We start from the raw sequence: 26,017 nt of genomic DNA, 5'->3' as shown, positions 1-26,017 counted from the left end.
CGACTCTATGGGGTCCGAAGAAAATTTTCTGGTCAAAACAAACTTGAACCTTTCATTAGCAATGAGGTACTTGATGCCTTCCACGTTGATTTTGTCGTCATCACAAGCGCTTGATATGTTTCTTTGCTTAAGAACTGTTTCGCTTGGCAGTTACGCCGCATGTCTTCAAGATAGCTTAAGGAGGACGTTGTCAGCCAACTCAGACGCGCATCTTCGACAGAGTCGTATTGCCTGCTGTCTGGTATTTTTTTATGAATGTGCTGCACGCAATTGCTCACATCCATTAGAAGAAATCAGTGGTGCATCGTGTCCATAAACATGGCTGTTGGACCCACAGCTGCAATGCTCATGTCACAGGTGTGTCCTGCTTGTTCTTCGAGGAGCTTGAGCGCAGCAGTGACCGGAGGTGAGAGGACCTGTACAGCCTTTGAAACATTCATTTTCTCAATGTTTGACGGAAAGATGTGCTTACGCGTTAAAAACGAACAGGCTTCACGATGCTCTCTTGTTGCATCTTGTAGAGGTCTTTGAGGTGGGAGGAGGAAACCTCGCCGTCCTTACTGAGGTCACGGGCAAGGAATTGGGATCCCACATTCTTAATTATGTGGCATTGGTCAAATGCGAGAAACAAGTTTCGTGTCGGATCCTGAAGGTGCTTTATGCAGTGCATTAAATTTCTATCATATTTGTGCCTGGTATATTTGTGCCTTCATCCTCTTGTGCCGACGCGTTCGTTAAAGGAAACATAGCCTTAAAAAAGTTGGAAGCTTGGACAGACAGTAATCAACTGAATATTAATACAAAAAAAAAACAAAAGCAGTAATTTTTCACCCTAAGGGTAAGCAGCTATCTACCGATTACGATCTTCTGTTTAGAGGTACAAGGATTGAGGTCGTCGAAATAATAAAGGTATTGGGCGTTTTCTTTTCCAAGACGTTGCAATGGGATGACCACGTAAACCATATTTTGCAGAAATTATGTTCCATAACAGGTATACTCAGTCGAAATCGTTATGTCTTTCCAATGTCTGCAAAACTAGCCATTTATTATGCCTTATTTTCTTCTTACATGAACTATTTTCATTTAGTCTGGGGCACAACGACCGACAAAAACCTTAATAGTCTTTTAAGGATGCAAAAAAAGGTTTTACGGATCATTAATAATTTGCCTAAGTTTTACTCAAGTAAATTTATCTTCAGAAATCTTAAGGTCATTCCAATAACTAAAATGTATCATTATAAACTCCTACGCGAATATAAACTCAGCATCAAGGAAAATCAAAGGCTGTTTTTGGACATATCGAACTTAGAATTAATAGGCAACGCGGCCTACAGTACGAGGACAACAGACCGTTGGAAAGTGCCAAAATGCCGTACGAACTATGGGTTTCAGAGTCTTAGGAATAACCTGCCTCGATTACTAAATGAACATATTAAAGCGGGAACAGATATTTTAGGACTAAATTTCCGGAACCTGAAGGCGCTGTTTTATTAATTTGCATGTCCCTAATACACACCACACATTTCATAAACAAAACACCTTGTACAGATATTTAGCCACTGTTTCATTATGACTGCATGTCTCTATTTCCCGACCGTTCCATGAGCTTGTCGCCATACCTTTCATAAAAATGCCAAGTTATAATTTTGTTTGTCTCTGTATATTTCTGTATATTTTTTCTGTACATTTGTTTCTGGACTGTGTTGCTTCGTTGCCGTCAATGCCAGGGGGGACGAAGATTTTTTTTTCAAGCCGTAAAGGAACGGCTTTTCTTCTTGGCCCCTTTCACAATGTGTACGTCATGTTGTGAAGAACAAATAAAAATGAATGAAATGAAAAAAAAAATATACAGCAGTTGAAAAGCAAGAACGTTGAGTTTGTGATTACCGGCCAGAATCTGTACAATCTTAAAGCCAATTATTTCCAATTCTTTTAGGACGTACTTTATCAGGGAAAACAGCTTCTGGCCAGTGCAGTTTCTCGTGATGAAATACCCCACAGGTATCCGGATGCGCACCGAAAGCCCTACTAGCACAAAACACAGAAGTGAGTTGGCTAAAATAGGATCACTACTAGCTCTTTCTTCCGTGCTGTTCCCCAGGTCTACTTCCCTCACAAATGAACCTCTCTGCTTGTTATATTGAAGCCTCTGCTGCATTCGCATCTCATCAACTACTAACGAGCCCACCTTGGCATGCTCGGCTTTTAGGCCCGTTGCCTCTGCCTCAAGGCAGTGCTTAACAAGAGATGTGAAGCCTACCTCGCCTGAATTGACTCCGAGGAATCTTTGCAAAGTAGAGCTGCATGGCAGTTTCAGGAGACCTTCTTTGCGGACGTGCTCGTACACCTGTGTTGGCAGGTTCCTTAAAATTATGCAATGATGCACAACAAGCTTGGACCAGGTTGGCCTGATTTTTGAAATGTTTTTGACTTGGTCGACCAGAAGGCTTGCACATAAGTGCTTTTCATTCGCTGCTTTGACGACGCCGGCAAAAGCAGCAAGATGACAGTCCTCTTTCAGTTGAATTAGTTCCTCCTTGTACTTGTCCACTGTTTGTTTCAGTAGCTCTTTTCGGGTTTTCAAGTCCTGCTCTTTTCGTCGGCACTTCTGGCGTTCGCAACAGAAATAGAACTGCGGATGTCAGCCTGTGTCACCTTGTCTTTTGCAGTTCTCGGTGTTGAGGCTTCCGGCTCGACCACATGCTCACTGTTACTGATTGAATCACCCATGTTTGCAGAGCTTTGAAGTACTGGAGACAACGTAGTTGGTAGTGGAGACCAACCGACGACGTCGGGACAAAGGCTACTTGCATCTATCGGCTTGGAAGCAGCATCGGCCAGGAGCATGGGGCATGGAATGGACGCATCCCGTTTTCGTACAGCATTATCGCTGCGCGGTCTCTTGCAGATAGTCCAGAAAAACGCTTGGAGTCACACCTCTTTTCACCTTCCGGGTTGTGCATACTTCCTTGTAGTCGCTTGAAAGAAAATGCTTGCTGCAGACGACCGAATACCAAGGTGTGGCATTCGGCACCCAGTTCTTTCTAGAGATAACTTTTAACCACTGCGCTCTAAGTTCATTGTCGCTTGGAATCTCGTGGAAGGAAATGCCTTCGGTCTCCCGCTTTGCGTCAGACTTACCGTATTTACGCGCATAATTTGCACCCTCGCATAATTTGCGCACCCTTAACTTATCACCCGGGTTTACAAAAAAAATTTTTTACTCGCATATTTTACGCACCGCGCTGCGCTAGACCACCATCATGCACGCGGGCTCTACCCTATGGCTGTACCCAGTAGCATTCGGCTATTCTGCGTGTTTGTTTGGAAGGCTTTTTGAATCTTTTGTGCACTGGGCGTTCATGGTGATGTCAGAGGCCGCTGTTACAATCGCGGCGGCGCCAGCGGCATCACCATTCGGAACGGCCAGCAGCGCTTCCGGGGAGGATCGGCAGCTGATAGAAGAGCCAACACCGCTGTTTGTTTGGCTGATGCATGTGACTCGACTGCCGGCTATGCTTTTCTTGGTGGCTCTGACGGCTTGTGTTCGGTTGTTCGGTCATGTCTTGCGATGGGATATCACAACTATACGGCAAGTTTCAAAGTGCTTGTCAGCGCCTTATCACGGCGTGGAGCGGCAAAGCCAGCGAGAATAACCGCGTGCGCACAAGTTTGCCCATAGACGACAATAGTTGTGTCGGAAAACTTGTGCGCACGTGGCTATTCTCGCTGGCTTCTCAGCTCCGCGCCGTGATAAGGCGCCGACAAGCAGTTTGGTCGATGCTCGTGCGGTACTGTTAAAGAATTGTGTGGTGTGACAATTGATTTATTGATTTGCGACTGCTTTCCCGGACGAAGTTGCGAAAGCAAACTTACGGAATCCGGAACTACCGAACAATTGGCTGGGCAGCAAGCAATAACGTGGTTTAGCATCTTATTCAGCTTTGTGCATGCACCTTCACGCCATCCCGCGAGGGAAGGCTGGGGGGGGGGGCCTTTCATTTAGAGTGAACTTTTTTTCGGGGGGCAGGCAGCGTGGGGTGCGAGTCTGGGTGCTGATGTATACGCAGCTACATACACTATACCTATATTGCGTGTTATGACCATTGTGGAGTTTTTTAAGTCGCGCTTGTGAAACCCCCTTCTTGGAGCCCTAATTTCTGAATAAAAAGTGCTCAAATTATGCGCGTAAATATGGTACATCCTGGCACACAGCAATAAGCCATAGCACATATTAATTTAGGTTGAAAGAAAGTCAACCAAGAAAGTCACCAACCACAACCTTACAAAATAACCGACTCGGATACTTCATCAGGTACATGTGACTGTGGGCGAGTTGCAGCTTGCCTTTTAGAGAGCGCCCCTTCATGGGTTAAGCCGCTCACTCGCTCGGCGGCACGTGATGCAACCTGAGGAGCCATTGCGCAACGCTGGATATCCTGGAACATGGTTAAAGCTATGAGTCACGTTGTCAGACTGTGTGGTGACGTTCAGTGGAAAGCTGCAAAGCGCAGTCCCCGTTAGTATACAGCGGGGAGGTTTCTCTTTGTACTGTTGATGTTGTTCGGAGTCGTTTGAATGTGCCAGGATTCGAGGAAGAGCGTTTTAGCCACATTGTTCTGGTTCCGAGTATGCTGGTTTCGTCGAAGTTGATTCTGTGTCTTAGAAATACTTGGTTACAGGATTGCGCTTTCTTGCATAGTTGCGGATGTCGTTTTTGTGCTGCCGAATTTTCTTTTATATATTTCTGGCTTCGCGATGTAGCTTTCGTCGCAGTCGGCGCAAGGAATTTTGTAGATAATGGCTTTGGCTCTTTTTCTCCGTGGCCGATTTTGGGAACAGGTAAGCAAGCGCAGCAGTGCTAGTAGACTTGTGCGCAACCTGGAGACCCCCTTTTCTGAGGATTCGGGCGATGGTTTCGCTGGCACTTCGGACATAAGGCAGAGTGACGTATTTTTTGTGGTGGTGTTGACTATCATGTGTTGATTTCTCGGCAGTGAGCACAACGCATGTTCCCTCAGAGTCAGCCAGGGAGTGTTCTGCCATCGCTCTCCTTTCCCTGTTAATGAACAGGCCAGAACACTGCGGGGCATATGAACAAGGTTGACTTCGAGAGAACCATTGCAAAAATTTGGAAGAAGAAAACACACAAGCAAAAATTTGGTGCCGAGGCGCTCGGCGCTGCTGACTCACAATTAACTGGCGTTTATTTCCCAGATGATATACAAGAGCATTCCTCTTTTTTGTAGCCATGAATTGGTAATGGCTTAGGTCAAGTTGGTCCTTTGCTAAGTAGGCAAAGCCCAGGCTTATTCTGCGGCCACCGAAGCCCCTGCAGCCGGCCGCAACTACGCGCACACCCATCCATCCAGGGATGGCAGCGCCGCCCCGCGGAGAAACACGGCAGAGTCAGACGGCGGTTCAGCAGCCTTCGACCAGGCACGGAAAAAATAGAGGAGGCTAAGCACTGATGCTCACGGACACCCCTTATTGGTCTCTCCGCTAACGCTGTGCGCCTGCACCTGTAGTTTGATTGCCGCTTGTGCACGTTGCACGTCTACCCCATCGCGCGCTTTTGTCACCCTTGTTGCAGAGCGGACGTTCCGTTTGCTTCGTTCAAATCTCGGGCCCTGGTTGTAATTCGGGATGGCGGACGGGAACACCGTGCCCGGAGCGGTCACGAAATGAAAAGCGCTGGCCATTTATTCGCAGAGTGGCTGAGCGAGTTTGATCGCGACATGCAGAGGCAATGCAGACGCGTGCTACTTGCGCTGGACAACTGCTCAGCGCACTACATGCGAATTTCCCTGACGGCAGTAACTCTGCTTTTCCTGCCGCCCAATACCACTTCTAAAGTGCAGCCGCTTGACTTTCGCATAATACGTGCCTTTAAAGCATCGTATAGGTGTTACATTGTGCAGTGCTTGCTCATCGCTGTTGACCGCCCGGCTGCCAACTTGCCGCTTCGAGTTGCATTATATTCAGCGGTAGAGATGGTGAAAGCAGCCTGGGCGGAGGTGACGGCCACTTGCGTGTGGAACTGCTTCCGCAAGGCCGGCTTCGCAGACACAGTGTCTGATGCTGAGCCTAATGCTTCGGAAGATGACCAGCCCGGCGGCAATTTGTGGCAGTGCTTCGTCGACTCCGACATGGGGAGTCATGACATTGGTAGGAATGATTTTATTTCTGCCGATGACACCGACACCGCGGAACCGTGCATGGACGAGGGCATCATTTCTGAAGTGCGGGACGAGAGTGATGCGGAGGAATCAGACGAGGATGAAACTTTGGAGCCAGCGCCCATTAGCGCACCTGTAGCAATGGGCTACATAGAGAGCCGCCCTCATCGGATCTGCGCTGAAAAAACAGACGTCCATCACGGACTTTTTAGCAAAGAAATAGATTTTGTGTTTTGACAAGCAAGTGTCTTTAAAGCTGTGGTCCATTTACTACAAACTTCGGGATATAACGTACGGACGGCGCGCGAGGCTCATGTCCGTTATAAGCGAGCTCGCTGTACCAAGCACACGGTTGGGATCAGGATGCCAACCATGCCAACTGCCGTTTCGTGACAGTAATGAGAGCGGGGTTGGCTACAGCGTGGTTCCTGTTTTGTTTCCGGCCGCAATGTGCATGCCATTTTGAGATGCAAGTTTCCTTTAGAAAAGTGCGCATCGGAATTGGGTAAATACAAGTTGCAGTTTCGGTTTTATTTCTAGCTTCATTTACCTGATTTCCGTTCCGATTAACGAGACTTCAGTGGCACTGCCTTAATACGATGCCAACCAATTATGAGGCGAGAGTTCTGTTATCAAGATTCTACTGTAAATCTTGACTACTCCCTCACAGATCCACTTAAGCACAGTTTTCCAAATGCATCAAATTTAGATGGAAATTTAGTGAATGCTCACTCGAGAACTTTGTGGCCCTTCCCATTCCCCCCCCCCCCAACTTACCTTCCCCTTGCGCTCCTGGGGCATGCGGTAGCGCTGGACCTTCTCCAGATCCCGTGCTTGATCATGCTCCTTGGCCAGCTGAAGCACTTTCTGCTTATACTCGAGTTCCTTACGCTCACGCTCTGTCAGCCTGCGTCCATCAGAATAGCAGACAGCGTCAACACGTGACCATGTTCCCAACACGCCACCAGTTTCCAAGCCCAACAATAAAAAGAGTGGTCCAATCACAGCAGTGAAAAAAATGAGCTCTTAAATGACTGACTAAACCAAACGAGCCTACAATCTTGTGTGATTTTAGGTAACAAGAAAAGCTTTACCAATAGCCTACTTTTTGTCATCAAGGAATTCTGCTCGGCAGCCCTGAATGTGGGCGAAGCTTTACAGCAAACTGGATTTGTATCCACGGTGGGGACACAGCGGCCTACACCGCTCACACATAAAGTGCCCTAGTTCCTCTAAATGCAATGAGATGGCTCTTCGCTCAGCGGCCTGTGGCACAGTGCGCAGCAATGCTTTCCTATGGGGAATATGCACCTTTTGGCGCCTTTGAGTCAACCAAGACTCCATGCATTGGTTGACTCCTCATACTATTGGAGGTCAGTTTAAAAAAAAAAAGAAGGCAGGAGCCAGGACGTTTAATCTAATTTAATAGGGAAATTGGCCACACAGGATAATAATTTGAAGTTTCTAAGAATGCTTAGAGCGTGTAGATCGAGTTCCCGCGGAAAAAAGGTGAGCTCAGAGTCCTCTTTAGTGCACCTTTAAGAGGACATTTGCAAGTGCAAAGATGCACCTATGTGCAATACTTTTATGTGCTGAATACTACAGAACTATAAACCAACCATTCAATGCATTTTTAACTTTGACTAATAGACCTCCTTGGTGTTCTGCATGTTTTTACAAGCGCTGGTGCAAAGTTCGACGAGAGGCATCTAGGCGCAATAAAAAACCACTTTGAAAAACTATTGAGCGTTTCAGCCTTTCCCACCAATGAGCTGCCTCATGATACTTTTTGAAGAAATTTTCAATTCTAGTCCGAGTTGTCTTATATGTCCAAGAGACCGAGGTACAGAACACATACCAAAATGATTTATCTTTTACTAAGCCATTGGCGCAACTCTGCACCTCTTACTTTTTTTTTCCTACAAAACTAGTGTTCGAAAGAGATTGAAAGTGATGTCATTCAATCCCTAGAGACATCATGGCTGAAATTGTACCATTTGTATGCATGTGAGACATGCACAGAGTCTGTGCCTTACAAAGGGTTAAGCTGAACCCTTTTCGTCAGCCTCCATGTTTCTGCTTCATCCATAGGTGAAAGCCGGTAAGACACAGCTGTCGTTTAGTTTTCTCTTCAGGAATATTGGTAAAATGTCATTCATGATCTGACAACCTGCCACATGCACTCCGCCTTTTTCCACACAAGCCCATTTCTTCTTGAGGATTTCGATCAGGATATCATTACCTGTGCTTATTTCCTGACCCACTTTTCCCTCTTCCAGTACCTCAACATTACACCTATCATTTTCATTCGCATAGCTCACTGTGTTGTCCTCAATTTAAGTTGTACCCTTTTGTCAGCCTCCATGTTTCTGCCCCATAGATGAGTACCGGTAAGGTGCAGCTGTTGTACACTTTCCTCGTGAAGCCAAATGCCCCGTTCTTGTTTTCCCAGTTCTTCCCCTCTATTATGAGTGGCGTAGAATGGCGGCTGCAGTAACAGCCAAGGTACAAGTGCATGTGCACACCCTATCATAGCATGCACTAATTGCAGGTGGGAAGTGAAGTGTCCACCCTCAGCACCTTTTCGTTATGTCAGTTGTTGGAATTGGCACTGCACTGGCCCATCTCCCATATGGGGCAGACTCCGGTGCAGTGAAAACAATGCAACAAGCCCACCACTGCACCACTTAATATAAGGCGGGGGTTCTGAATGTTTTTAGCCTCGGGGAACCCCGCATGTCTTGGCTTGTGTTCCTTCCAGCCCGACATGCATGCAAAATGTCCAAATTAATTGAATCATGACTGGCTGCACAGTGGAACAGTCTGCAATGAACAGCCACAGTGTGATGAGTACCACAATAAAGTCTGTAAAAGAAAGGTACCGGTGCACAATTTTAGGTGCTCGGGGAACCCCAAAAACACTCCAAGGAGCTCAGTCTCAGAACCCCTGATATACAATGTACCCCCTGTATCCAGTTTGTGTTTTTGGCAGATAATAAGGTGCCAACTAGCTTTTTTTTTTTTTTCCGGCTAAACAGCACAAGCTACCACATACTCTTTCAACAATCCCTTCAACCATGCATTATGCAGCATCAACATCGTGCACTGCCCGCTGTAACTTGGAATGTTCTTATTCAGAGGATTTTCCCAATGAAGAACATACGCACTACAAATGAAGCCATGTACAGGTGCCTACAAAAGTTTTTAGAACGCAGAATTTAGACCATTTTTTGGCACTCTAACGTGCCCAAGAACTGAAAAGTGTGGGGGCCTCAACTGCTGGCTCTAAGGCAGCTGGAAAACGGGGATTTTGTGAGCACTTGTACACAGGCCACTACCTTGCGTGCTTATTCTTCAGCAGACACTTCTAAGCCACTTCCTTCCTGAAACTCTTCACCAGTTATTCTCGTTAAGAAAGGGGCAGGAAGAATGGCTTCACCAATGCAAAGATCCAAAATCTGGAGGGCTTTGAATGAAACAGAGGGAAGCACGCACCTGACATCAGAGAAGAGGAACTGCTCGTCGTGGATGTCGGCTTCCAGCTCAACCAGCTTGTCATCTTTCCGCTTCTCTAAATACTTGCGCCGTGACTCCACCCGCAGCCGAGGCAGGATCCGTTGCCTGTCTTCCGCCTCCAGTTTCAGGCGTTTGGCAGCCTCTTCAAATGCCTGTGCATGCAAATGCTGCCTCAACAAATGCAGGAAAGGGCCTCACTCACAACGAAAGTGGAAGCAGCAGCAAAAAAAAGGAGGCAGAGTAAGACATAAAGACTGCGCAAGTGAGATGAGGTCATTGTGCTCAGAGGGAGACTGGCTCAAAATAATCCCCATTACCACAAGATGCCATTTGCTATTAAAGGGACACTGAGGAGAAATTGAAGTTGGCTTGTATCGATAGAATACCAGCTCCTGATCACAAAAACGCCGCTCTTACTGATAACAAAGCTCTTGTAAGGTAGAAAATAGTAAGAACCAAAATACAGGTATCGCCGCCACAGGCCAAACTCGCAAGTACAAGCGTGGTGACGTCGTAGGACAAGAGACGCCACCTTGGAGGAATTGTCCTTCCTACATGGGTAGCGAATCTCTGAGGCTGACAAAGGAAGATTGCGCGGTTCAATATTGAAGTAAGTTTTGTTTTAAAACCGATAGTGCACTTTTATCACACAAAAAAGGCAGACAAAAGGCAACCTGAATGTTGGAAGCAAAGAAAACCGATGCTTGGCGGCGCCACAGGCGGCCAGGAGAGTTTCGATTTGTTAAGGCGCTTCGCGTCAATGAGCTTTGCGTGCCCCGTGGTTTTGTTTTTGACGCGCCTCGATTTACAAGCGCCTAACAGCAGAGGAACTCCAAGTGCCGCTTCAAGTGCTATAGTTTAGCTTTGAAGGAGCCTGTTAAGGCTTGTCAGATGATCGCCACGGTCGATGAAAAACTATGATGGCACGATGGTCGGTAATCGTACATGGCAGCACTTGGTGTCTTCGCACGCTCGCCCGGCGAAACATTCCCGGCTGTGCCAGTCAACTTCAAACTACTTAACGGAAATCGTTTATTAGGGACGGGAGACAAGGTACAAGGCAGTTCAGGAAAATTGCTGATAGCCTAGCTCTGTTAGGCCAGGATATACGTAGCGAAAGCACGGAGATTTCTGCATCAGAAGAGTGCATTCACTAGATGCGCCTTTACTGATAATTACTACTTGAGCCGTCGTGGCAGTGTGGTAGCGTCCCCGCCTCAAACGCAAATGGCCGTGGTTCGATTCCGAACCTCGGCACGGGATTTTTTTTTTTATTCAGTGAGTGGGCGGGGGTTTCAGTGGCTCCCATAGATGCCGCCACCGAATACGTTGGTTAGCGGTTAAGCGCATGCTCTGTTAAGGCGCGTTTATGCTCCGGCATAACACGCACGCGCGCGCTGCACGGCGACGTCACGTCGACCAAAGCGAGACCCTCTATACTCCAACTGCGCTTGACCGCCGACGCCTTCGACGGCTTCGGCGCACTCTGACCGCACTGGCGGGGAGACTTGGAGCATGTCTCTATTTCGCGCCGAGTGCGCCAGCCGCCGCCGGCCCGGCCAGACTCAATGGGCTCCGCGGCGAAGTGCGCGTTGTGATGTAATTCAATAACTTCGGCAGTTGAGCGGAGCTGTTCTTTTCGAGCTCTCGGCTAATTTGATCCATTCACGGTACACATCTGAAGGTACATGCAAGTGGGCGAGAGAGCCCGATCCAGTGGACCCGTTGGATCTAGCGAAAGCTGTTGAAGCGTCGTACGTCGGCTTTAGTTTCAAGGCGCCCACTTTAAACGCGACCGCCCTTGAGCACCTATCTGTTTTTTGTGGCAATAAAATAAACAACTTGACCCTTGCAACCGTGGGAGACCTTGACGCCGCCTGCTGTCTCGTGCAACCGCGCCGTTCAAGGAATCACAATGCGTTGGCCCCAAAGCCCCGGCCAGCCTCCGATTGGCGCAACGCGCCGACCTTGTCCTGGCGCCTCGCGACTCCCCGCACTGGGGTTATGATATTTAGTTTGCAACGGCTGCTCACTGAGGAAGGGGGAAACGACCCGCCGGCGCCTAACCTAACTGTGCTCCCTCAAAAGCATCGCACGCTCTGTGGGGCTGAGGTCGCTGAAATGCAGGCCGGAAATTTTGCGAGAACTACGTCGTCGGGTTCGGGAACGGGATCCATCGCAACGCTGGCAAGACGCCGGTGCAAACGTAAACAGAGCGACGGTATCGACCTCCGATAGATGCCTTCAACGTGCGGCGGCGGTAGCTTTCATTTCAGCAGCTGCTAGACCGCACCGCTAGCCGCCAGAAATCACGGAGTCTCCGTTTACGTCACGTTTCACGTCACTCTGTCCTGTGACGTCATAAGAGTTCTCCGTGTCGTCATAAGAGTTCTTGAGTTTGAATCGAAGCGGCGGGAAAAACTTTTGCAACTTCGAATCCAAATTTCCTTGAAATAAATGCATCGCTCCCAGATAAGCGGCAACAAAGCCATGAAATGCCGAAGTATCAGATTTTGCTAACAAAAAAAAATTGATAGGGTTTTCCTCAGTGTCCCTTTAAATAACAAATAATGGACAAAGAGTACCATGCTCTCAATTATTTGTAACAAAACATTCAGGCTAATTTGCTGCACAGTGCATCAAAGCAGAGTTGAAACAGAACATTCTGTCACAAGAAAAATGCGTTCCCACTCTTAACTGGTGATGTTGTCCTTGTCATGAAGCAAAAACCTCGACAGATGAGTTGTTGATGGAATTCCATCATAGCGGAGCTGGTGAAAAAAAAACTGACTGGTCAGTGTCACTCTTTACAGCCTCTATCAGAAAGTGCTCCTTACGTGCACGACGACTGGCTGCACAATCAGACAATGAACAATTACAGAGTCCTCCTAAAGTAAAGTGGGGATAAGGGGGATACCCTCCCAGGATCCTTGCTATGGGAAAGCTATAGTTGTATGCATCATTGAACCTTGCAATAGAGCTCAGAGTGCCTGCAAAAGCAGCAAAACGAACCTCAGCTCAAATCCTGGCCTCTTACATTAATGTGACCCCTCTAATGCCGAATACTAAAATTCAATGCTTTGTACATCCTCATCATCAGCCTAACTACGCCCACTGCAGAGCAAAGGCCTCTCCAATGACCCCATCCAGTGCCAGCTATGGCCACCGTATCTCCAAAAACTTCTTAATCTCATCCGGCCACCTAACCTTCTGCCGCCCCCTGCTATGCTTGCCTTCTCTTGGAATCCATCCGTTACCCTTAAGGACCATTGGCTATCTTGTCTTCGCATTACATGACCCCTGCCCAGGCCCATTTCTTCCTCTTCATTTCAACTAGGATGTCATCAACCCGCGTTTGTTCCCTCACCCACTATGTAACATATTATGGAGGGAACAAAGAAAAATCAGTGCACTGTCTCACTGTGATTGTTCGGAGTGGGTGGTCAGTTATCTTGTTATCAGGTGGCAAATGTAAAAAAGCCCACTTTTGGAATCCCGCTCGAGGTCAAGTCAAGAAGTGCCGAATGCGATTGGTCCACTCAATAAACGCCACAGAAGGAAGCGAAGAGGACGCATTTGCATTGTTTTCCTGGCACTTTAAGCTCGAATGTCAGAGAATTTCCCAAAATACTGCAGTTTTGCCATGGACAAATTCATGAAAGTAGGGGTGGTATAGACCTTTCCAATAAGGGCTCTTTGGGCGTTGCCACATTGCTCAGTGGGCTGTTGTGCGCACCCTGCGCTAGCATGGTGGAAGCAGCAACGGAACTGGTTTGCAACAGCCCAAAGAGGGGGCATTTTGACATCCTTTTTTCCCAATGACGAATGTTCGAAAATTCGGGAATTTCCAAATATTTGGAAATTCTCGAATATCGATTTCTCGAATATGAATATGAAGAGACTACATAACATATTCGATTCGAATTCGAAATTTCGAATATTCACACATCCCTAGTGATTGTTGTCCTTAAAGGGCTGGAGACACCAAATTTTTGGTTGGCGTGTTCTTTGTTTCAAACGTTGCGTATTGCCCCAGGACGTATGATACACGCTGCGCAATTCATATAAGTGCGGTGAATAATTTATTATTGCATTATTTATACTGAGCGATTTCGGTTTCAGTTTCTGAGTGCCGGAGTGTGCTGTGACATCACGATCAGGAAAGAGCAGCAACTCTGGTCACATGGGCCCCAAAAGTTGTGACGCACGTATTGCTGCGTCGTCTGCTCTCGTACACAAGCTGTGCACAGCAGCGCCTTTCGAAATCATATGCCGACAAATTTGGTCGGTACTGCGATGTGCTGAGAAAAGCCAAGCAAGCGAGGAACGACACTGAGTCCTGAAACCAAGCGGCTCGCTTCGGCTGATCTCTCAGTCGCCATACCGCGTATGCCAACGCAGTTTCTGCATTGTATTTCGCTTTGCAACGCCTATGCCAATGCTCGGCGGACGTCTGTGTCGGTGGCCCGTAGCTGACCCTGGTCACATTACAGCGACACGATGCCTGACTTTTCCTACCGAAAAACCCGTCTCTGTCTTCACTTCACGCCGCCCGCGCAGCTGCGCTGCGAGACTGCTCAGGGTCCTGTGGCTGCTGATTACGATATCTGCTGCTAGTTTAGCAAACAGTCCATGTATTCGCTAAATGAATGCTTCCAGACAATTGTACAGGGTTCAGAATATACCGCACGGGTACGTAACTCCTCCAGGAATGCGCCCATGACGACGACTGCATCTCGGCGCTACGTTTGTTTACATATCTGCATCTGTATACAGGCACCAATTGTGGGTTAGTTCTCAAGAATTGCAAGCTGCGCTCCACTTAGGTTAAGCAAGCTCATCTCTTTTGCGCCGGTTGCGGGTTTACTTGTTTGCGCAGTGCGATAACTTTGCAAGAATCGCCGAAGAATGTGAGCGCCAGCCTGGGGAATGCTTCATGGCCAGGTTGTTGAGAGCGCGTATGACCGGTGTTTTTGACACGTAACTGCTTTTTTCTTTTCCCGATGAGTCCAGTACTTGAATTTAAATGGGTATATCTAGAGGTATGTTCGGCACCCATTTGAGATAAACAAAATGGCTTAATTTGTTGCCCTCAAGCGACACCGACGAATGCTAGCTGCCGCCGCGGGCGCCTGCAGCATTGGCCGACAGACTAGGTCACACCGCCTACCAGCGGCGCTTTCCACTTGATGTATTTGCATCCTAAGTTGTTAACAATCATCGATTTAAGGTCCCTGTTGTCAAAACTACGCTTGATGACCATATGTAACCGCTAAAACTTGTGAACTCGCTCTCCACAATCGCCGACATTGCACGTACAAACCTGGCGGACAAGCTAGGCCTATTGGTATTGCAGGTGAGCTGAAGGGTGAACATATGAAATGTAGTCGCTCATTTTGCTTATTCGTATTGCGGCGAAGGTGCAAACAAGAGAGTCATCGACGCGAAGGTTTCGCTTGGCCACCGATATAAGGTGCCGGCTGGTGCGTCAGCAATAGCATATATGCCGATCAGCACACCGACAGCTGAGTCGCCGAAGCAGCCCCTCGCTGATGTCGCGCGTCGCCGTTCATAGTACGTCACGTTACTGTGTTGTGATGTCACTACTATTCACTGATATTGTGCCCGGGGCTCTACGTCACCACCTACAGCGCCTCGATCGTGCCTCGATGGGCCTCGATCGTGAGAAAGAGCACTTAGGGACTCTTTGGAACTCAATTAAAATATATTTTAAGCGCTTGTTGCGTCCAATACTTCGCCATGGGTGACCTTCCATACAGAGGAAGCCCATAACAAGCTTACTATAGCCTCAAAATTTGATGTCCCAACCCCTTTAATTATATTCACAGATATCACTTTAAGGCTTTCACAATGGCTACTCGAAAATGGATCATATTAACACTGTCAATCCCGTGATAGAGGAATATGCAGAATATAACCAACCCCAATTTACAGCTTTTACAGATTACGAGAAAACATTTGACTTAGACGAAACCTTAGCAGTCATTACAAAATCAGGGTGTAGATCAGCCTTATGTGAAAATACTGGCTGATATCTATAATGGCTGCACCACCACAGTCCTTCAAAAAGTCAACAATAAAATTCCAGTGAGGACGGGTGTCAGGCAGGGAGACACAATCTCACACACGCTATTCACCGCCCGTTTTAGAGGAGGAATTCAGAAGCCTGGATTAGGAACAGTTGGGAATAAGAGTTAATGAAGAGCACCTTAGTAATCTGCGATTCGCTGATGACAATTCCTGACAGGGGATGAACTGCAAAACATGACCAATGATTTAGACAGGCAGAGCAGTACTCTTGGTCTACAAATTAATATGCAGAAATCCAAAGTAACCTTCAACAGTTAAGGAAGAAAACAGCAGCTCACAATTGGTAGGGAGGTGCTGGAAGTGGTAAGGAAATACGTAGTGACAGCTGATCTGGATCATGAGAGGGAAATAACTAGAAGGATAAGACTGGAGTGGTGCGTATTTTGTAGGTTTCCTGAGATGATTTAATGGCAGTTTACCAATATCCTTCAAGAGAAAAGTATATACAGCTGTACCTTGCCGATACTCACCTACGGGGCAGAAATGTGGAGGCTAAAGAAAATGGTTCAACTTAAACTGAGGATAACGCAGCAAGCCACGGAAAGGAAAGTGATAGGTGTACCGTTAAGAGACCGGAAGTGGGCCGAGTGGGTGAGGGAACAAACGCGGGTTAATGACATCCTAGTCGAAATCAAGAGAAAGAAATGGGCTTGGGCAGGGCATGTAATGCGAAGGCAAGATAACTGCTGGTTCTTAAAAGCAACGGAGTGGATTCCAAGAGAAGGCAAGTCTAGCAGAAAGTCAGGTGTGATGAGAACGTTAAGGGGGTGAGGTGGCCACAGCTGGCACAGGACAGGGCTAATTGGAGGAATATGGGAGACGCCCTTACACAAGGATGCAAAACAGGGTGAGTTGAAGTTGTTGCATGCTGGAAAAATAGCGCAAAAAAAGATGAAGACGAAAGAAAGGGGACACAAACAAGAGGCCCTGGTCCTGCAGTGGGCACAGTTGGGCTGATGATGATATTTTAGTAAACAGTAAACATGAACACATGTGGAGCGTCACTTCCATGCTGAAAGTTATAAAATGTCCAAGTTACAGGATGATCGATGGCTAACATTGGGCAAATAAATGTATGAAATACAACTAGAGTGTAATCACCTGCATTATCTATATTCTTCTCATGTGATGTGCAATTCACATCTTTATAAGAAGTGCACAAGCATCTGAAGGCCAGTCAGTGAACACAATGTCTTTCCACCAACTGCCAATGTTTTTTTGATTCCTTTCACAGAGATTCCCACCACTCAGGAATCTCCTACAATTGGTTTCTTGGTAGAATCCTCAAAAAGCAGTCCTAAAAAGGGTCAAGCTCGAGGCAACAATCAAGCAGATCTCACACCCCACGAAGTGAGGCACCAACTTTAACAGTATTTAAGACAAGGTGAGCAGTAAAGAGAACGCCACATGCCCTTTTGTCTGAGCGCTCGACAATGTTGCGCGTCTTGTCTTTGTCCCGATCACGCAGCCGGGCTGCAAACTCGTCTCGTTCCTTGAGATCCCGTAACCGTTCATCCTCAGGGTCAGAGTCCCAGCTGGGTTCCTCCTTCACCCCACTCACAGGCGGCCTGCAGCAGGAGCAAACAAGAACAAAAAAGTTATCTTTCCAAATCTTCTTCCATGTAAGGCAGGGATAATTTTTTCTTGACTAATCATCACTAGGGGTTGGAAATCTCGTTTTATTTTTTAAAATTTGGCACTTTTTTTCGATGTTCACTTCAAAACGCAGTTTTTGGTTGGTCCCGGTGAATATTACAGTATTTACTCGTATAACTTGTGCACTTTTTTTCTTTAAATTAAGGCTTCAAAAAGAGCATGCACAAATTATGCGAAAATTTTCTAAACACATCTCAAAAAACTCTACAAAGATCATACATACTGTACATTGCCACCTATATGTAGGCCCCCATCTCGCACCACTCGGTGGGCAAAAAAAAAAGGGGCTGACTCAAACATACCCCTCCAACCTTTCCCCACGTTTTGTAGCTCCCCACAGGATGGCATGACGGCACGTGCGCAGCTCGAAGCAATAAACGCGCTATGATACAATCGCGCAGCCAGCAGTGGGAGGCAAAGGAGATAACGGGCGATAAAACGGCACCCTTGTGTGCAGCCCGGCTGACTAGCGGCAATGCCAACAGCAAACGGTTCGGTTCGGCAGTTTCGGATTCGGGGGCGCGCACAACTGTTTGTCCAGGAAAGCGATCGCCGGCACGAGTGAGCCGGATAAATGGCGCACAATTCGTGCCCTCCCCACTTGCACCTTTCGCAACCGCACACCGCGACGTGGCCGCACTTATTTTTCCAAGCCTACCTTGCACGCACCCGCATAGATGCTGGTGGTCTGACGCAGCAGGGATCGCGCAAAATATGCAAGTAAAAGTTTTGCTCAAAAAATCCGGGTAAAAATGTTGGGGGTGCGCAGATTATGTGTGGGCACAAATTACACGAGTAAATACGGTATTTACTACAGATGATTTACCATTTTTTTTTGGTGATAGCATAATGTGGTAGTTATATGCGGTTAAAAGCCACTTAGAGTGTATCTTGGTCTTTTTTTTCAGCAAGAAAGCAGTCGAAGCAAAAAAAAAAAAGAGCAGTTGACTAGGCATGTGTAAATATTCGATAATTTTGAATATTCAGACGAATAGTAAAGTAGTCGATATAAGATTCGATCCGAATGTTTGGTATTCAAAATTTAGAAGTATTCGTCACCAGTGAATAAGGTTTCTGGAACTCTTGCTTTGTGTTGTTTTGGTCCAGCATACCTCCTCTGGGATGGTCAAGGCGCGTGCGCAACCAAAGCGAGATCCCGCGTCGTGTGCCTGTACTCCTGCACGTGTGCCGGAGCCGGTCTGCGCATGCTCGCGGCAACAAACGCAAGCAGACTGAAGCGCAATGTCCAGATCTGAACCTGCCAGGCGTCTGCGGCCGCTCTATCCGCGTGACAGCACGCTGCAACCGGCACGGCGGCGTGCATCAATAGAGATTAGCATAGCGTGATCTGCTTCCGCGCACCACCAGTGTGCACGCGATGACTGCTCCCGACGGGGCAGGCATGCAAACAGCTGGCCGGCACCTGGTACCTTGTGGAGTCCTCAGGATGACCTGTGCATGCGCAGTGGCTCCTCGCGGAAGTGGATCACACTATACTAAATCTCTCTAGTTGGAGGAAGCACGGCTCCCTTGAGGAGCAAGCCTAAGCTGACTGCAGGTGCCGCAGCCTGTCTTCTCCGCGTGAAATTCGTGAATCAAGTGCAACAGTGCAAGTACCAAGGAAAGCTAGCACGAGGCACATGGATATGGGTGTCCCTTTTCTATGCCTGTTCATGAAGTGAAGTTTCTTACGCCTGTTCCTACGCCTGTTCATGCCATATTAATTATTTTTACCCATTTCTAGCCCTTCGTGCATTGCATTTTAACATTGTTTGTCAAAGTTACGTTAGTTGCTGGCACTTACTGACTCGGCCTTAGCCATGGTTTTTATCGTGTTTTTGTCGCTGTCTGTTACCTTTTATCTTGTCTCTACGTATACATAGTTAATCTGTTTCTTACTTGTTTTTATAGTTCTTTTAGCCGTATGTGCAATGTTTAGATATATGTATGATGTACGTAATGTTGGCTTTTATTAACCTTGCTATGGCAACACTTTCTCACGTTTTTGTTGTCGCATATTTTACTTCTGTTTTGTTCGGGTGATGAATGTTCCAGGCTGTTATTTCACGAGACCAGCTGTTTTTTTGAGCTTTTTTTTTTGTAGGCCTCCTGCAGACACCTCTGGTAGTAAGTGCACGTGCAGCAGCTCTGTCCCTCTGGCACATAAAAGGCGCGAATCGACTTCTTCAGAAATAAAGTTATTACTTCGGCGCAGCCGAGTGTGTTGTTATTTTCCTTTACTGTCTTTGTCTGCAAGCGCGGCATCTCATGAAGTGTACTATTATTGTTCTTTTTCTCAGTTTAAACTGAAAAGTCAAATTGCTGCCCAAAAGCGTCCATTTTTATTTGCCCGTGTTTTTAATAATTACGAGTTTTTTTTCCATTTTTTTCCCCCCTGAACCTTACGCATCCATTCCTTACCGAGCGTCTTCTCTTGAATAATTTCTACAATGCCTTCCTACATCTCTTTTGGGTCAAACTGGTTTTCCTTTTCTCTCCAATCTTCATGGCCTTTTAGTTTCTAACCTTATATCTTTTCCAGCACTCTCCTACGAGTTATGTTTTATTGTTACACTTTGCAAGAGGCATTTTAAGTTTCGTACAACACAGACTGGTGCCTTTCAGGTTGACTGTGACAAATACCTGAAACATCCTTCCAGTTCCCTCATCGTACTTCATTCATTACTAGCTCACATGTCTGAACCAAGATATCCTCCAGGTGCTTAGCAAACTCGTCTCTCCAGCCTGACTGTCCTCACCCTTATGCTAACTGATACCTCTGTCAAGCACGCAAAATAAAGTGCATTTGCAAGGAGCATCACTTGCTAAAAGTGCATTCTAGTAGAGCTAAACATAAGTGCACTCAGGTCCCAGTACGTTTACAGAACAGATTTTGAGGGCCGAGAGTATAGCGTTGCCAGCAGCGATTTCTTGGGTATAAAATGTAATACAGTTAAACCTCAATTTAACGAAGTCAATAAAGTCGGTAGTTTACTTCGTAATGGGAAAATTTCTCTACATAAAAATTCGGCTCCTAGCATGCAAATAATAGGCCAAAAACACGCTGTGAATAACTCACGGGAAAAATCGTTATTTGTAAATAAAGTGGTCCCTTACTTCTGCCCTTCCTTCGCCAGCAGCAACGGCATTACTCGCATCTTGCTTATATGTTGCGAGCTCGCAAGCTGCCTCAGTAAATCTACTGTGCCAACTACCTCGTGGGTTACGAGAACGATGCACCCCTCTTGGAGATTTGGTTTTGCTGTCATCATCATCCTCTTGCAAATGCGCCAAGCACACTGCCGACGCGACGATGTGTTCCGCTGCTGCCACTGCTCCAACCTGTGGTTGTCAGCGGCAGCCACGCCGTCTGCCCCCCCCCCCTACTATCCTTTCTTTCTCCATGTTGGCGAGAGTGAGAAGAGTATCCTCCAGTCACCAAGCAATGAAATGAAAATATGACCCCCCCGCTCCTCGTGTTTTGCGCCATAACAGCTTGCGATTGTGTCTTTTTGCACATACATGCATCATCCCAGTGAGAAGCGAGGAAGGGTGTGCCAACCGCACTGACCTTTCCAGTCCTTTTACCAAGCTTTGGGGCTTCTGGAAACGCGATAAATGCAGCGCGCTACCTTTGAGCACAGGCAGTGCGTCGCGTTCAGCGCCCATTTTGGGTGAGATAGCAAGAGCTGTGGGTTGGCCTGGCAGTCTGCCAAGGCTGTGCAGACGCTCACACCAGCCTCGCCCGCACTACCCCAGATGGCGCGGCTGGCGGCACACTCGCCACCATGATTATCGTCGTATTTGCGTCTGCTTATGCGCTCTGTGTGTGAAAGCCAAGGGTGCCCATATTATGCACGTGCTCCAATGCGCACTTCGGCATGCGCTTTGCTCAACCACTCGCAGCCGCGACAGAATTTTTCCTCAGATTCATTTCCAGCCAGCAATGAAATTTCGCTACATTGCAAGTGCGGTAAAACCTACTTTTCTATATTGAGGCTAGAAATACACGGTGTTCTATGGACACGAACTTACGAAAACTGGAATACTTCATTGCATTGAGGATTTCGTTACATTGAGGCTTAACTGTAAACGACACAATTATTTGGCCTGTTATGTGTATTATTAATTTTCATACTTGTTTTATGATAGTGACAAGCAAAATAATACATCACAAAAACGTGAGACAACCATGAATGCAACCCACAAACCGGAGCGTTGGGTGGCAACACCCTTTTCATTCTGGATGAGCTAAGAACTTGTCTCGACTTGCAACACTGTTACCATAAGAACTGCATGCAGCTGTGGCCGGATATTAATGCGAAAGTGCTATTCCGATGGGTAAGCATAGAGCAAGACCTTGAGATGTTTGTATGCTTGCGGGTACATATCCACGATGGGATTTGAAACCGCGGCGGCACAACACATGGTTTCAGACTGCCCACCTAAATACTAAAAATCCCATGCTAATGGCAAGGCATACCTCTCCTCGTCACTGCCATCATCTGCTTTCTGACGAAGGTGCCTCTTTTTCGATGACTTCTGCAAAAACAAAAAAAATAATGAGCTCCTCTTTTGACTGCAAAAGGCACCACTTCCAATGACATCATGATGCCATGTTTAGCACGCTACATCCTATCAATTAATGTGACACAGTTATGCAAGTGTAAAATAACACTGCACACTCTTCTGAGATGAGCGAGTAATGCACAAAGGGTTAATGCGACTAGGAAGAACTGGTCAATACAAAACAACCAATATTCTTCAATGGACACATGTTTAATAATAAATACAGAAGCCCTGCAAGTAAGTGCAAGTAAAGGAGGCTGTATTGAGAATGATAACACACCACCATTATGTACCAGCTAAAAAAACGTTATGCCCTCTTTTGCATTACGTTTGGTAGAGCCCTTATAGTATTGCACATGAAAAACCAATTCATCCAGATGGCCAAGTTAGGGTGCCCCTATGAAACAACATTTAAACTTGAAAGTGAAAGATGTAAGATCGAACATGACATGCCCAGCATCTGGTGCATACCACTGCTCCTGCAATGCCCTTCACAAGCAATGACATGCATAATGACAGCAGCCACTAAAATCATTAAAGTGAAATTTTCCAGCCCACAAATGGCCATTTCTGAAGTACTTTAATGTGTTTATGGCAATGGAAACACTACAGGTGAGCCTGGTACGGAACCCAAAGGGGCTGTGCGGCCAAAAGGCAGCCACTAGCTATGTTATATTATTCCGAAATGGTAACTTTACATAAGTATGCGAATACAGTAAAAGCTCGCAGACTCAAACTTCAAGGAACCAGAAAAAATGTTCGAATGACCCTGAAAAAACTACCAACAACTGCTTGCATCACGGTATATTTATTTATTAAAAGACTGGGCAAAGGGTTCCTGCTTTAGAGGTAGGAATGGCGCAGCAGACTCTTTTTTTAAACTTTACATCAATGGTTTCTTGCATGGATACTGCCAGGAGCATTGAAACAGAACTGCTCCAAAACTGTAAGGGCCTCCCCGGCATCCTTCACGGCACAACGCGGTGGAGCTCCACTGCTGCCGGTCACACTCATCATAAGTGGCACCGTTGCAAGTGTGGAGGCTTCAAAGCACGAACGGCGTGTGACGGGCAGTGCGCTTCTATGATAAACAGAACCACATGGATGGAAGTGAAGGGAATGGCGCCGAAGCGGCGAGAAAAAAAAAGGAGAGGGGGGGGGGGGGGGGGGGCAGCGACGCACCAATCAGCATCCGAAACATGCTCAGCTGGGTTAGCTTGGTTTTCTGATGGTGGCTGATTGAGCCGGCATCATCACAGGCTGGCGCAAAGCTCAAATAAGCGAAACTGAAACTAAGTGGTTGGACTGTTCTTGGAGATGGGGCCATCCGTTACTCGTGACACTTGCCATGAGAGGTGCGTTGACTGACTAAGCAGCATGGAATACATTTTGAGTACGGCTATTTAGGCGATCTCTTGATGCATACCAGGATGGGGGCCTCCCTTCCACCCTTGGGGAGCCCGTTTGAATTAACCGGTGCGAGACCCTTAGCGTCCGACGCCATAGACTTACATGGGCGGTGGCAGGGACCACACTGGCAGTTAGAATTATACAGCTCTCCGAACTACTGAACTTTTACTCTATGTGCTTTACTTGTGGAGAGTATTGCTTCAGGCTCTGAGACAGGCCGTGGGCAACAATGAAGAAGCTCGGAGCTGACGCTGTATGAAGGACGCTTGTTATTTTGATGTCCTTGTCATACTCTATGTGTGGGGATAAGTTCACAGAGTGTGAGCGTACTATCAGCAGCGAATGAAGTGCTAACAAGAGGACGGAAGTGCCAACCCAAAAACACCAACTTGTTAGCTCCTGGAGAGGCATACTAATAGTGCAACAGCATACAGGGACAAGCAAGAACACGTTCTAGCGCTCACTTCCAACAGTCTATTGTGAACCACGAGGCAATAAATATACACGAAGTAGCGATACATTGCACAGGCGCACAGCCAATTCATGTATATTTACTGCCTTGTGGTTCACAATAGACTGTTGCAAGTGAGCAATAGAGCGTGTTCTTGCTTGTCCCCTGTGTGCTGTTGCACTATTTTGCATGTCATGCGCTACCAACAAGCCCAAACTGCCACCCTATTAGACTTCCTGGAGAGGAAATACAAGTAAGGTTGATAAACACCTCTAGAGGACAGTCTTCATGCCTTTGAAATGAAATTGCCCTCTGCTTGTATTGAGCTTCTCATTTTGCTGTTCATGACTGAATTGTCCTGCTCGTATTTCATTTGTCGCTGATAGTACATGCATGAGGACACCAATATGTGGGAGAATAATTTATATTACTTTCGTGAATCAAGCCATGTTACATAAACATTCTGCCTGCCTGAATGCTCGAGACTGAAGTTAACGTCACCGACCAATACTTGACTTCCATGCCCGCTGATGCACACTATTTGCAAGCTCAACATGTCAGTGCATAAAAGCAACCACAGCCGTGTAACAAGAGTGATGTCAAAAGGCAATGCTAGTAGCAAGCATAACATTCGTCAGTAGCAGCTGCCATTGCAGGTGATCTCCAAGGCATTTATAGTCGAGGGCAGCTCTTGGAGGGAATGGAACTATGTTCACTGGTGAAATTCAGTTTTTCCCAAAGAAAATTTCTTGCTCAGGAAAGAAACTGAAGGCCCCATTAGCGCTGTGTGTAAAGGCACTCTGATAACGGCAACACTGTATTAAATCTGCAACCATAATCAATGAAGGATCATTGCTGAAAAAAAAAACAGCACACCATAAAAGGCTAATGCAGCTTGTCATGCCCTACTTGGCCATTGCATATACACTGCGTGCAAATAAGAACAGGCACTGAGTGTTTAACCACTGCTTTGTGGGCATCTCTCTCAGGCAACAGCCACACGTACTCAAGTAGGAGTCAGCCACGGCACCATTTGCTCTCAACATATGCACGCAGTGATCTCATGTAATACAACTTCAACAGAGCCATTATTAGGAGAAAAAATACTAACAGCACAGGTTTGTCACCTATGTGGGCTGCCACTCATCACCATTCAACTTGTGGTACCAGCCCTTTATGTCTCCAAACCAAATATTGGCAGGAGCTTGGTTGGTTGGTTGGTTTATGTGGTGTAACGTCCCAAAGCAACTCAGGCTATGCAGACGCTCCAGTGGAAGGCTCTGGATAAATTTGACCGCCCAGGGTTCTTTAACGCGCGCTGACATTGCACAGTGCATGGGCCTCTAGCATTTTACCTGCACTGAAGTGCGACCGGAATCGAACCCGTGTCTTTCGGGTCAGCAGCCGAGCATCACAACCACTGAGCCACCACGGAGGCGGTCACTGGCAGGAGTTTCATCAGAGGACAAAACTAAAGGGCAGAAATGTGGCACAGCTGAAGGAGCGCAGCATATGCACCACAAAAGTATGCACTTGCCACCTGGATGCAGCTTGTCACAATAGACAGACCACTTTTTTAAAACAACAGCAGTGCCGCCGCGGTGGCTCAGTGGTTATTGTGCTCTGCTGCTGACCCGAAAGGCGTGGGCTAGATCCCGGCCGCATAGTCTCATTTCAATGGAGGCGAAATTCTAGAGGCCTGTGTACCGTGCAATGTCAGTGCACGTTAAAGAACCCCAGGTGGTCGAAATTTCCGGAGCCCTTCACTACAGCATCCCTCATAGCCTGAGTCGCATTGGGACGTTAAATTGGTGCTCTAAATTGGTGCCATGCTTTGCGCTTGCAGCAGAGACAGGGGTGGAACATGAAAGCTAACTAGAGGAAAGAATGATGCAACACCCAGAGAATAAACCGGAAATAAAACATCTGCTCCACACTGAAAAAACAGCCTAGGAAAACAGTGCAGGCACAGCACAGAGGCGAACAGATGTTAATCAATCAGGAACACGGACTACTGAAATGCTAAGGGATCATTTATAGCAGGCAAGAAGGGCTACAGTTGAGAGAATACAAGTAGGCCTTCACAAAGCATGAAACCTTTTTTACAAAGATAATCATAACCAAC

General features: G+C 46.9%; 1 protein-coding gene across 3 annotated transcripts in view; it reads right to left on the bottom strand.

The window, feature by feature from the left end:
- l(2)37Cb (DEAH-box helicase 16 lethal (2) 37Cb) overlaps positions 1-26,017 on the bottom strand; it is a 551,956-nt gene that overhangs the window by 81,665 nt on the left and 444,274 nt on the right. For all 3 annotated transcript variants that reach the window (XM_077650750.1, XM_077650749.1, XM_077650751.1), the window contains 4 exons: positions 21,946-22,004; positions 17,218-17,374; positions 9,675-9,847; positions 6,957-7,086 (listed from right to left, as the gene is read on the bottom strand). In XM_077650750.1, the coding sequence (XP_077506876.1) occupies positions 6,957-7,086; positions 9,675-9,847; positions 17,218-17,374; positions 21,946-22,004 (519 nt within the window). The remainder of the gene's footprint in view (positions 1-6,956; positions 7,087-9,674; positions 9,848-17,217; positions 17,375-21,945; positions 22,005-26,017) is intronic.

This window comes from Amblyomma americanum, chromosome 1, assembly GCF_052857255.1.
Source record: "Amblyomma americanum isolate KBUSLIRL-KWMA chromosome 1, ASM5285725v1, whole genome shotgun sequence".
Lineage (NCBI taxonomy): Eukaryota > Metazoa > Arthropoda > Arachnida > Ixodida > Ixodidae > Amblyomma > Amblyomma americanum.
This window is presented reverse-complemented; position numbering and strand designations above follow the sequence as displayed.